At 46.0% G+C, this 12,424-nt stretch overlaps 1 protein-coding gene across 1 annotated transcript in view; it reads right to left on the bottom strand.

The window, feature by feature from the left end:
* The window catches only part of KCNH5 (potassium voltage-gated channel subfamily H member 5), a 147,752-nt gene extending 142,822 nt beyond the window's left edge, over positions 1-4,930 (bottom strand). The window contains exon 1 of the mRNA XM_015629587.1: positions 4,835-4,930. Coding sequence (XP_015485073.1) covers positions 4,835-4,907 — 73 coding nt within the window. The 5' untranslated portion in view covers positions 4,908-4,930. The remainder of the gene's footprint in view (positions 1-4,834) is intronic.
* Between the last annotated feature and the right edge of the window lie 7,494 nt (positions 4,931-12,424).

Genomic DNA, 12,424 nt, shown 5'->3' with positions numbered 1-12,424 from the left:
GCTGATCTCAAGGAAATCCAGCTTTTCCTTTTGCTAACCACATGGCATTCTTTAAGTTTCTATATTAATACAATGGCACAGAGCTTCCATAACTATTTTTTAAAGTAAAAATAAATATTTTAGACCATGCAGAACTCCCCCAATTTCAGCAGCAGTCAGAGATGCTTAATCCATCTGCGCTCAGCGAGCCCACTTGAAAAGCAAGGAAAACAGGGCGTCTGCAACAGCAAACCCCTCACATATGTCATCTGGTAATGCTTGTCAGTGTAAAAATCCACTTTGCATTGATTTACGTGTCAGCAAGCGCCGTCAGAAGCTGCAGAAGGAGCCCTGTGCCTTCAATTGCCAAAGAAAACCCTAATGACATGAGAGCCTTGGTTATCCCATCATTAACTTCTGAGCTGAACTGGAGGATGGAAACTTTCACCCCACGGTGCTTCCTGCTTTTATGCAGGGATTTAGGGGACTGCTGAGCTCTGCATTTTTCTCAGAGGATCCCAAGTGACTTACATGCACTAAACTTGAAGCACTTTGCTTTAAAGAACTTTCTGTCTGCAGCATGTGTAATTTAATTGGTGCCAGATGAAAAAGCAGTTTGTTAAAACAAATGTAGAGGGGAGAAGCCCGTGTGTATCATGTCCACATCCCTGCCTGGAAGACAGGAACCCTACACGAGCTAGTAAGAACAGAAGAGACATCAGATATTTATTTTATTTGTAATACCAGTGGAATAAAAATTTTAAAAGTGTCTTATAGCTACAGATGAGACACTTGTTTCCATCCCCTTTCCATACAATCTGCCTTGATAAAAATCACCTGTGAACATGGCTGATCCTTTAACCAACACTCACAGGGACCCAGCAGGGTGTAAAGGTCTGCGTGAAGGAACTGCTTTTTAGGAACTTGGCATAAAGCTGAAAAAGGCCAGGAATTAAATTCTTCATTAAAACTCGTGCTGAAATTCCCATGTAAACCTTAGAGCTAAGATTTCATCCCAGTGACAAAATACAGTTTTTCACTAAATTCATCCCCTCTTCCAAACTGTTAGCAGTCTTTATTGCAAATTGCTGCCCAGCCCCAGAGTCACCCTTACCACAAATTCATACTCTACCATAAAAGTAAATTATGCCATTAATATATACTTAATTTCCTGCTGATAGAATTTGTGAAGGCGAGACAGACTTGCATGGCTCAACTCATAGGATGACTCTGCCTGTGGGACTGGTCCATAAATCCCAGTCCTGATCTAGACACTTGTCCAATTCTGTACCCTCTGCACTTTCACAGTGCTGAGCACAGGTCAGTATCAGTAGCAGCTCTGAATGCACTGAAGAAGTGAACAATAATATCAGTAATAATGGGCACAGCCTGCTGAGAACATCTTGGGAGAGAACATTGCCCTTAGGATGGTCCTTATTAAACATCCCAAATACTAATGGCACTAAAAGGCAGTCACCTTAACGTGATTTAGCCCAGTGCTCTTACAAAACACCTTTCAGCTCAGCAAAACACCTGGTGCTCTTAAGATCTAGGGCACAGCCAAGGCTGTAGTGAGATCGTATCAATCTTTGTGAGCCTCAGATAAGCCTCAATGTATTTCCACTGTGCTTTAAAAGAAGGAAGGAAAAAAAAAAAAAGATTGCAGAGAGTGCACTGAGATTACCCTGAAGACAGGTCTGCTTGTCCCTTTTACAAAACACAGCAGCCCTAAGGACAGACCCCACTGCTCCCTGTGGGCTTTGGGTCTCCTTAGGTGGAGCTCAGCCTTGGTGAGGGCAAAGACCCTGCAAAGCAGAGGCTGCCATGCACCACCCTGTGCTTTGGGAAGCACCTGCAGCCTGTGATGCTGCCCAAACACCGAAGTTCAACGCTGATCTAAAACACTTCACAAGCTCCAAGGTGTAAAGTGGTCTCCAAAAGAGACGTTCCCCAGGCGAGGTGACACCGTGGGACCTCTCCATCGCTTTGACAGCTGCTCTGTCCTTCCCAAACACACTGGCATGGAGAGGGGCATCCAGCAGGGCAGCCCAGCTCTCCCACTCTCCAACACAGAGGGCAAAGAGCCACCACGGTCACCCCGTTTCACGGCCAGCCCGGTCACAGCCACCCCCATCCTTTCTGCTCAGCTCCTTGGTGCTTCACTCATGGCTGCACACTGAGTGCTTCTCCCACAGTTTTAACCTGATGAGCAGCCAAAGCTGAGGGAAAAAGGAAGGGTTCACAACACTCCTAAAGTGCCAAAAAAGTGCTGAAAATTCAATATGTGATTGCTTTTAGACACCACACCAAACCTGCACATCGTGTTCCCGCTACACCCGTTCCCAGTCCTGACTTTCCACGTTTTAAAATTGTTACAATTTTGTCTATAAATTTTGTTATTAGGATCCATCTCTGGTAACTCTGAGTAATTTGTCTCCATCAACACTTCATTTTGAAGCCATTGCTTCTGTTTCACCTGAAGAAGAGCCTATCTGCTGAAATACCTGCCTGATTTTTTTCCAGCAGTACCCGTACCCTAATAGAAGTTATTACCTGTATCTACAACCCTTCTCTTGGTTGTTAACAGAAGATTTATGATCAAGAAGTGCAATGGGATTGCATAAACAGGACAAATCTCAACGGAGAATGTTCCTGAACAAGGAACGGTGACAGAAAGGCTTTTTTTGGGGGGGGATGCTGAAGATGTATTTTAAAAAATAATCATCGGTCTTTTCTTCATCCCATTCCCCAAAATGTCAATGAAAAATCCCTTGGAACTTGGTGAATCCAAGTCTAAAAACAAACGCAGCAGACACTCAGCAGACCAAATCCTTGTCTTCTACAGAGCACTGGCAGCAGATACTTGAACCAGATTTGCTCCACTGTATGCTATTAAGTTTGGATTAAACAGTACTGGATCCAATGAAAATTACTATCTATAAAGGATAAATAAGGCTATATCCTAGATGACAAAAATAAGAACTAAATCATGTTTCAGCTCACAACACTGCCAACTTACATGAGTTAAATACAAATTCCCAATCTACTTTCCTCTTTGTGTCCAACAGGGAAGATTTACCTCTCTAGCTAGCACCATGCTTAGACATCATCAGTGGCACAGAAAAAGCAGAAAGAATGACCAGATCAGCATGATTTATGCTCCTAAATTAGACCAGGTTTAAAACTGGTGGGGATACATGCTTTTAAAGTATAATGTTTGAAAGCCTTCTGAGCTTTTCCAATTTCTGGTATCTCAAAGCTTTACTGAGCTTTCACCAGGGAGGATGTGTGATTTAATTAGAGCACGATACAAAACCAAGGCATTCCCAAACCACGCTCCCAGCCCTGCTGCTGACATGCTGCATGACCTAGGGAAATCAGCTGTGATGCCCCAAGCCCCCATTTACGCCACAGTTTGATGAACAGGTTGAGAAAGCCTCTCTGTGTCCTCTTCCACAAGGAGCCGTGAAGTGTAATTAAATTCCACCCAACACTCTGAAATTGTCAGAGGGAAGGTGCTATATAAACGCCTATTAATTATGCCTGCATTTAATATTCTGGGAAATAAATGCACTATTGCAGGAAACCAGCTCTTGGAGATGGTGCAGCTACAGGGCTTGACAGGGAGTGAGTGCCGAGCACAGAACTGACAGAGGCAACACGAGAGGGAGGAAGCCCCCCAAAAATGGCTCAATGCAAAGCTGGCATTTTAACACACAACATTTTAAAACAAATTCCAGCTCCTCATCCCACTCCTGCTCATGAGGAAAGTCCATGAATTCCCAATTCACTACCTGCCATCAAAAGCCACTCCAAGCCAGCACACCGGACCGCACAGGTGTGACTGTGAGGTACACCCAGCACTGGTGCAATATGAAAAGGTGGAAAGGAACATTTTTCAGCATAACTTCACCACCCATTGGTGTCTTGATTAATAAAAATGTGGTAACTCTTCTCAGTGCTCTGCTCACCTTTCCCACTCCTGTCCCCAGGTGTACACTGGCACAACGCTGCTTCCCCATGGCAGTGTCACCCTAAGCTTGGGCTGATCAAGGAGTTATCTTTCAGCAAACCCAAAGCAGAGCTCTCCTACATTTGTGCAAACACTCAGTAGATACGTGCCAGTGCAAAAACTACATTAAAAAATGAATGTAACTAGCACAGGACTTGCCTAAAGCATCATCTACATCAGCACACCCAAAGAGACTGAGCTGCAAACACATCGTAACTTTAATGGAGCTGTGTACAGTGCTCCTGATCGGTGCTTTGCACTAGAAAGGGTGAAATTTACTCCGGCAGCAAGGAATAACTGGATGCCACACAGTCCTGAACTAGCCCTGTAAATATTCACCTAACGCAGGAGCCGTAAATGACCAGCAGCAGACAGTTCTTTACCCATCTGCTCAGCCACAGGATTACCACCATCCAAACCACAGTCACTCCCTCGCCGCTTTCCCGGCACCTTCGCCACGGACTTTAAAGTGTCACAAAATTGCAAAAAACTTTGAACCCCCTGAACGGAAATAGTTGCAAGTCCTAATTATCACAAAACTAAAGAACAAGGAAAAGGGAAAAAAAAAAAAAAAAAAAGACCCGATGAGCGGAGAGGATGACAATTTATTGTCTCATAAAAGAGGAAAAGGTTCAAATCGGCGGTAGCAATTGCGATGTGAGAAGTGCGGGGAGGCAGGGTAAGGACCGCGAGGGGATGCTCCGGCGGGGACGAGCGGATCCCGTTCCTTGAAGGCACCGCTTTGGCACGGACCCACCAGCGCGGCGGCGCCGGGGCGAGAAGCCGGAGGGACGGATGGACGGGCGGATGGACGGATGGACGCGCGACGGGGGAATCTCTCACCGCTGGAGCGCCGGACGATGTTCTCCAGGAAGGTGTTCTGCGGTGCCACCAGCCCTCTCTTGCCCCCCGGCATCCTGCAGCGCCGGGCTCGGGGGCCGGGGGTGCGCGGCGGCGGCGGCGGCGGGGGGGTGCCGGCGGCGGCGGCGGCGGCGGCGGCGGCAGCGCCCGGTGCCCGTGAGTCGCGCAGGGGCGGCCGCGGCCGCTCATGGTAGTGGCGCCCCCGCGGCGGCTGCAGCGCGGTCTGGGGCCGCACCGCGCTCCGCGCAGCCAGCGCCGCGCCCGCCCCCCCTGCGCCTGCGCGCCCGCCCCGCCGGGCCGGGGGGCGCCAGGGGATGGGGGGGCACGGCGGGCACCCGAGAGGATGGGGAGGATACGGGGCGGCACGGTGAGGAGTCACCGAGCATCCCCCGAGCTTCCCCCGAGCATCCCCCGAGCATCCCCCGCTTCGCTGATACCCTGCGAAGTTCTGCCCTGAGCGAAACTCAGGCAAAACCCTCATGGGTTTTGCATCTTTGCGTTGTTTTGTTTGTGGTTGTTCTTTGGGGGTTTGGGGTTGTTTCGTTTTCTTCGTTCCCCCCCCCCCAACCTCAGCGGTTGGGTTTGAGGGAAAACACTCGGGAATGCTTGGAAGGCGGCCGCACTTTGCCCGCAAAAGATAAACGCAAAGTGCAGCTTTGTAACGTGTTAAATGCCACTAGCCTCGCCTGAAGCCATCAAGACATTTCTTGGAGGATTTCCCCCTCTCTCCGTGCGAGGCAACAGGAGGCGGATTTAGGGCTGGAAACCTTTTTCCCCACGTATTCAGGGAGCAGGCTCTGCTGTGCCCGAGCCCAGAGGAGCAGGTGAGTCAGACACCGCAGCCGAGTTCATGGCTGAGCTCTGCCCTGCTCCTGAGCCAGCCGCCGTCCGCCCTCCAGCCGGTCCTGGACTAGGACAGTATTATTTAAAGCTGTGGACACTAAAGTCCTAGAAGGAATTTTTCCACCTACTGCTTCTGCCTCTGCTAATTTTGTGTGCTGCTGCAGACAGGAAAGGACCGTAGAAGGAACTAAGACATGGGAAATCGGTGTTTGTCCAGAGCAGGAGCATGCTCTGCAGAGCACATCCCGGTGTGCCGCACACTCCTGCCCTGGTTGGCACAAGCAGCACTGCTTCTCCCAGAGGACATCATTCCACTGTGGAAAAATCAATTTATTTATTTTTTCATCCTGCTTGCAGCACCTGCTTGAATCTTGGTCCAGCAAGTCACACGGAGGTCACCTGCACTCCACGGCTTAAGGTTTAAAATCACCACACCGGGAGCTGTTGCTGGAGCAGCTCTTTCCTGGGTGCCGGTCCTGCTGTCACTGGAAAATGCCTGCTTTTCCTCTCATTTAAATATAGGCAAATCGGGAGCAGCTCAATTGCAATCAGTTTGGGAATGCTGACAGAAAACAAGTCTGAGGTGTGAACCACACCCGATCTGTCAAACAGTCATTGTTTTACCCCCAGGTCTGGCATCTTCATCTTCCTTAGAGAGGTGTGGTTTAAAAGATGCTGCTGAGCTCTGCCCCGTGGTTCAGGGGAATTTTGCTCCCGGGAACTGGAGAGTGGAGGGCAACACCTTTTTTTGTTTGAAGTGAGTTGTAGCTCACCTAAACCAAGTGTGCACAGACAAATACTGTGTGACTGATCCGTCTGGACAGTGCTGCCAGGACCTCTGCTCCCCACTTCCCTCCCTCCCAACCAATCTGAATTTTTCTGCTCATATCCCAACCTCATTTTGAAACCTAGACTTGCTACTTGTCATCCCATGCCCCTTTTCATCAAACCCCTTCTTGTTCACCCTTTGCACTAAACTTTTCTGTTCTGATGTGGCAGCCATGGCCAAGAGTCACTCCATCCTCCCTGCTCTCTCTCCTCAACTTTAGATCCCTCATTTTAAGTTCTCTTGCTCTGTTTCCAGTGGCACTAATTAAACAATAGGTTATGGAGAGGGACAAGCTCCAAAAATCTTTAAATGTCACAGACGTCAGACAGAAACAGCAAGACGTGGTGAGATGTCCAGAGGACACTTCTTTCTTTTCCTGGAATGCTGGATGAAGCTAAAGATAACCTTGAAAAGAAGAGTCTGACAAAGAAAACAGACTTGGAACTGCAGAGAGACTCTTGTCTTCTTTTGGGAATCTTCAAACTGTGCTTGGAAACAGCATTGAGCCACCATGCAAGAAACTGTAAAAAAGGTTTGAGGTCAGTGCAAGTAGGTAAAAGACAGCTAGGTAGCTTCTTTTCACATCAAAAATACCCCAGTCTCAACCAGCTATTCCTAAGTGTGGCAGAAAACCCACTGTGATTCAAAATGCTTCTTTTTCCTTTTTTCCTTTTTTTTTTTTTTTAACCCCCAGAATAGCTAAATCAAAACAGTTTCAATTTTAAGGAATTAATTAATTGTAAAAACATTAAAAAGAAAAACAAAGTCTATGCTAAATGTAACAGCATTCCTGATGGATGATCAGAGCTTTCCTAGCTCTTCTTTCTTCCTGGCTTGCCAGCTTTATTTCTTTAAGGGAAGAAACTAGTTTTCCTTTCCTAAATTGAAAAAGGCAAAAAGTGAATGAGCACGTCGCTGTACCATAGTAAAAGCAATCACAATTCCTTCCTCTTCTGCTTCACCATTTCTTTTCTTCTGAAATTTGAAGCACCTGCTCAGGGAGATTTACCTCTTTTCTGATATTTCCACAAAAGGCACAATTCCCCAAATCCACCCAGCAGTGGGCAAGCACCGAGCTCCCACAGCAAATGGAGACAACACACACCATGAAGTTCAGCTTCATGTGGTGAAGAGCTGACTCTTGGAATGTAAACCTACAGGAGAGGGTTATTTTACTTCAGGGACTATTAAACATTTCAGAACTGGTTCTTATTCACAGCACAGAGCTTTAAATGTGTCTTCTGTGAATTTATGAATTGAAGAATCATCGCTCCCAGGGCTCCTAGAAGAGGAGGGAGACACAGACCGGCATAAACAGGTCAGGCACTGATCCAATCCAGTAGCCTGAGTCATTGGAACATCCAAGCTGCTGAACAGATCCACATTTCCTTTGCTCTGTGTGGAACAAGGTGAGTCAGGTTCCCTGGGACCACCCTGGGGACCCAGTGGGATTCACCCAATATGTCTAAAAATAATGTCAGCAGAACTGAGTCATGGGATCCCCTTGGCAAGGCTCAGAGCTCTTTTCTACCCCAGGTGCACACAGACTTCCCGTTCTAAAAGCCATCATCAAAATGACCATGGGCTTTTGTTATGAACGATGTGATTGATACAGATGAACTCCAAATCAGCAAATTTGATTTCCAGTGACCAACAGGTATTACTGTAACAGCTCAAGTGGGAAACAGATGCCAGAGAGAGACATTTGAGGGACGTTAAATGGTGGAAAAGCAGGTAGAGTTTTCTCCTTAAAGGCCAAAGAATCTGCACCAAAGAATGTGACAGGAGAGACTTTTCTGCTAAGAGGCATGAGACCCTTAATAAATCTTTGTCCATGAGTAAAACACATCTGTTGTCAGATACTGGAATGGGACAACACAGGAGCTCATACTGCAACTTTTTCTCCCCAGCAGGAAGGACTGTAAGGTCAGGGGTATTTTTTTACTGGCTCCAGAAACACGACCCAAGGACTGGGTGGGTGTGTTGTCAAAAATCTGCAGGAAGCAAAGCAGCATCTCTGAGCCCACCATCCTGCTCACCATAAAAGTGGAATCTGAGTCTGAAAGTTACTGAGGAATTGGCATCAGATTGCATTTCTGCATTGTCTTCAGACAGTAGCCTTCAGAAAGAAGGAAATACCTCTGCTCATAGCGGCAGCTAATAGTACCAGAAAAAATATTTAGGTGGCAAAAAATAGAGAGGGGGAGGAAATAAATTGCTGTTTCTTTCCTAAAATTAAAAAATTGCAGTTTCTTTCCTTCCCTGTTTTGGGGGATTTTGCTTCTTACCCATTACAAATTTGAAAAAGCACTTTGGCAGACAGGAAATCAATAAAAACTTGACAAAAGTCACTGCTTTTGGTATAAAAATTGATGGAAAGTATTGATGAAACCTCAGACCTAAAGTGCTCACTGGATTCTAGTTTGGCACCGATGAGAATTCTTTATTCTCTGTTGTGTTGAGCAAGTTAAGTCTGGACAACTGGACCTGGAGGTTATGAATCTCCTGTCCCTCAGGCAGTACCAAGCAAAAGAATGCAGAACTTAAGGGAGGCAAAAGCTTTCAGCTGAGTCAAGCTCAGAGGAATTAGGAAGAATTAAGGCTCCCTGTGTATCCTGCACCTGGGATGCACTGAGGATGGCTCAGTGCATGGATAATGGCTAAGCCTTTCCCTTTTACACTTCTCATTCCACATGGCCCTGTGCCACATTCCCGGGACCCCAGCCAAGCTCTGCTCAAGTATGGCATGATTAATTTTTCTGTGTGTGGTGCTCATCACTAATCTGCTGGTGCTTTGTAGCACCATTGAATATCTTCTGCATTTTACCTCGTCACAGGAAACTGGGGCACAGGGAGATTAAGGTCGAAATGGACAGGGAAATCACAGTGTCCAACTTGAGACTTCCAGGATCCCTTAGCACAGCAGTCCCAGTTCAGCAGAAGTTTGTGCATTCAGTGTCTGGAAGCTTTGGTTACAGCTGTGAGAGCAAAACACTTCTCCAGATCACAGCCTAGGTGTTCCCCATGAGCTTATGAAAAATACAGGGAGAATGGGCAGTGGGAGACCCTGGGTTTGAATGACTTGCACAGCTTCCTGGAAGATCCCTGTTTAACAGGAGATTTAATAACAGACCTTGCTTGCTTTTAACATGACACTTCTTATAGCCCTTGCCTTATTATCTCATAGCTTTCATTTTCTCTAGTGGGCACAGCGAAGATATTACAGGGCAGAGCTGCACACAAGTGAGAAGAAGTCAGTGGGGGAGGTTTATACACACACATACATGAAATATTGTGGGGAATGTAACTGAAGACTGTGCTGCAATGCACAGACATAAGGGCAGAAGCAACCCAGCCATTTCATGGGCGTTGCCTCTCTTTGGAGTGCCTAGAAACTCAATTTTTCTTTTCCACAGCCTTTTCTTAAGACAGAACCAGACACTTGGGAAAAGAGGCTTTAAAACATTATCATTTTATTAATGTTGTTTTTCATGTTCCTTCACCTGCAAGGCCTGTGCTTTTTTTATCATGAGTCCAGCTGTGCAGTCGCAGGGAGCCATTAAAGCTTCTGAAATGACCTAAAATAACACCTTGAATTGAAAAGCATCAAAACTTCCAAAGTCCATTATCACAGCATCAGGCTGGTGCTGCAATGTCCAAGCCAAGACTCATGTGCACTTTCTCCCTGGAAGAAGGGAAATCCCTCATTTTCAAGGGTACAGAGCTCATCATTCTAGCCCTGAAAGGAAATCCTGACACATCCTGCAGCACATTTGTGGGCAGGAAAGTGTACAGTGGCAAGAGTGAAAGTTTTCATGTCTTCAAGACCTTTCAGGAGAGAGGAGGTGGAAATCTCCAACTGCTCCTTGGAAAGGAGAGAAGAGACCTCTGATTTAACCTAAAACCCCAGAATGATCAGTACCACAGGATGGCAGCTTGCAGATGCCCAGGAACCAATGTTTGGGACAAGGGTAAATCACAGCCAGAGTCAGATGTGAAAAGTAAATGGTTGGTGCTCAGTAGTCAAAAATGTATGTGGAATAAGGGGAGGAAATGTTTCATCACAAGGACAGCAAAATCAGCACCCATGTTCATCACTGGGAGCTCTAATTAAGTCCATGGCAACTTTCTCTCCCAGGGTTTCATCCTGAGAAATAAGTTGATAGCAACCAATAATTTATTGGCAGGCTGTACAGAGATAAATCAGTGTATTAATTACAGAGGACCAAGAAAAATGGACTCATCACCTTTTCTTCTTGCTGTTGTTTTGGGTGGTTTTTTTGTTGTTGTTGTTTTCTGTTATTTTAAGAGGAAAGTATTTTTACCCTGAACAGGTAATACCTGAAATAACAATCATGTGAAGACAGTGCTTCAACATTGTACTCTTCAGCTTTTGTTTTTGTCAATAGCTGAATCATTACAGAGGAGATTCAGAATTGGAAACAATCTACTTTTATATCTTAGAAGAAACATTTTGTATTTAAAGTAGTGTCCATCTAAGAACGCATCACAGAAGCACATTCTGCTTCTCTTGGCTTTTTTGACTAATCCTGGATTTTTACCCCAAAATCATCCTTGCAGGCATGCTCTGGGGAAATCTGTGAGAGAGGCAAGGACTGCACAGGCTCACAGGCCCTTCCTGGGTACAGTCTGCAATACACTTTAAAAATCCTGCTCTTGACTCCAGGGTTCCATTTTTTGGGGAGTCTTTGGACTACATTAACCAGCAATAAATCCTTGGCACCATAGGAAACTCAGAAATAAATACTATCCTAGTAGCAGAAAGGGATATTTTTTCATGTAGGAGTAGATAATAGTCTGGATTAAGCCTGATAGAAGCCCCAAACAGCATGACATTTCCCCTTGCACCCCAAAGGTCCCAATCCCAGCACAGGGGAACTGGGGGAGTTCATGACAGGACCAGCAGCAATAACCCCCACCCTTCTGGAGCCATGGCCACGCCTGGGAGACGAGAGGAGAGCAGCACCCTGCTGGAGAATGGAGCCATTTTCTGCATCAGAGATGTTTTTCAGGCTTCCTGCAGACTCCAAGACATGAATTGCTCCATAGGCTGTGGTCTGACCGGGTTTCCAGGCTTTCTGGGGGATTCCAAAGTGAAGAAATGTTCTTTGCTGAAGAAGGGCAAGCTGAGAGTCCCTGGTTCTCTGACTCAGGGGTCTGAGGCTCTAGTTCTGATGATGGCTCTTTTTTCCCTTTGGATGATGAATATTTTTGTCCTTTCACAGGTGGTAGCACACACATGTGGGAGGCAGACAGGAAAGCTGCCCTGGCAGGAAGGGGGACAGACCTCAGTCATCACAAGTGCCTCTGGCAAAGTGAGATACTTCATTTTCCTCCCCAGAGGTGGCACAGGTTATTCCCACATCTGACACCTCTTCTGGACCCTTCTCCATGTGAGAATCATGCCAGTTTTGGAGCCTCTTCTGAAATCAGCAGGAGCTACAGAAAAAAACCTTCCCCAGAACTGAAAGTCCCCTGTTATGGTACAGGGATACCTCTGACAGCCTGGGAAGTGTGCTAGAAAATCTCAACACTTTCTGGCAGCTGAAGGATGGAAATAAGTGGGTGACATTCCATTGTCCTGGAACTTAAAACCCAAACACCAGAAAAGGTGTTAAACACAGCATTTGCTTCTAATGCTGGCAATCTAAGTGTTTTATAAGTTAGGGGGAATATGTTTATAATAACAGTGATAGCATTAAGAACAAGTTGTTGGGGTTTCTTTCCAATTTTAAACTTTTTTATATACACTTGTTTATAAAAATTATCTTTGAGAAGGAAATTACTTGCATCAGAGTTTACCTTAATTGCAATTTTATTATTTTTTTTTTTCAGAAATTGTCATTAGAGCTCAGCATGGGGCTAATTTTGAGTTGAAA

This window comes from Parus major, chromosome 5, assembly GCF_001522545.3.
Source record: "Parus major isolate Abel chromosome 5, Parus_major1.1, whole genome shotgun sequence".
Classification (NCBI taxonomy): Eukaryota; Metazoa; Chordata; class Aves; order Passeriformes; family Paridae; genus Parus; species Parus major.
This window is presented reverse-complemented; position numbering and strand designations above follow the sequence as displayed.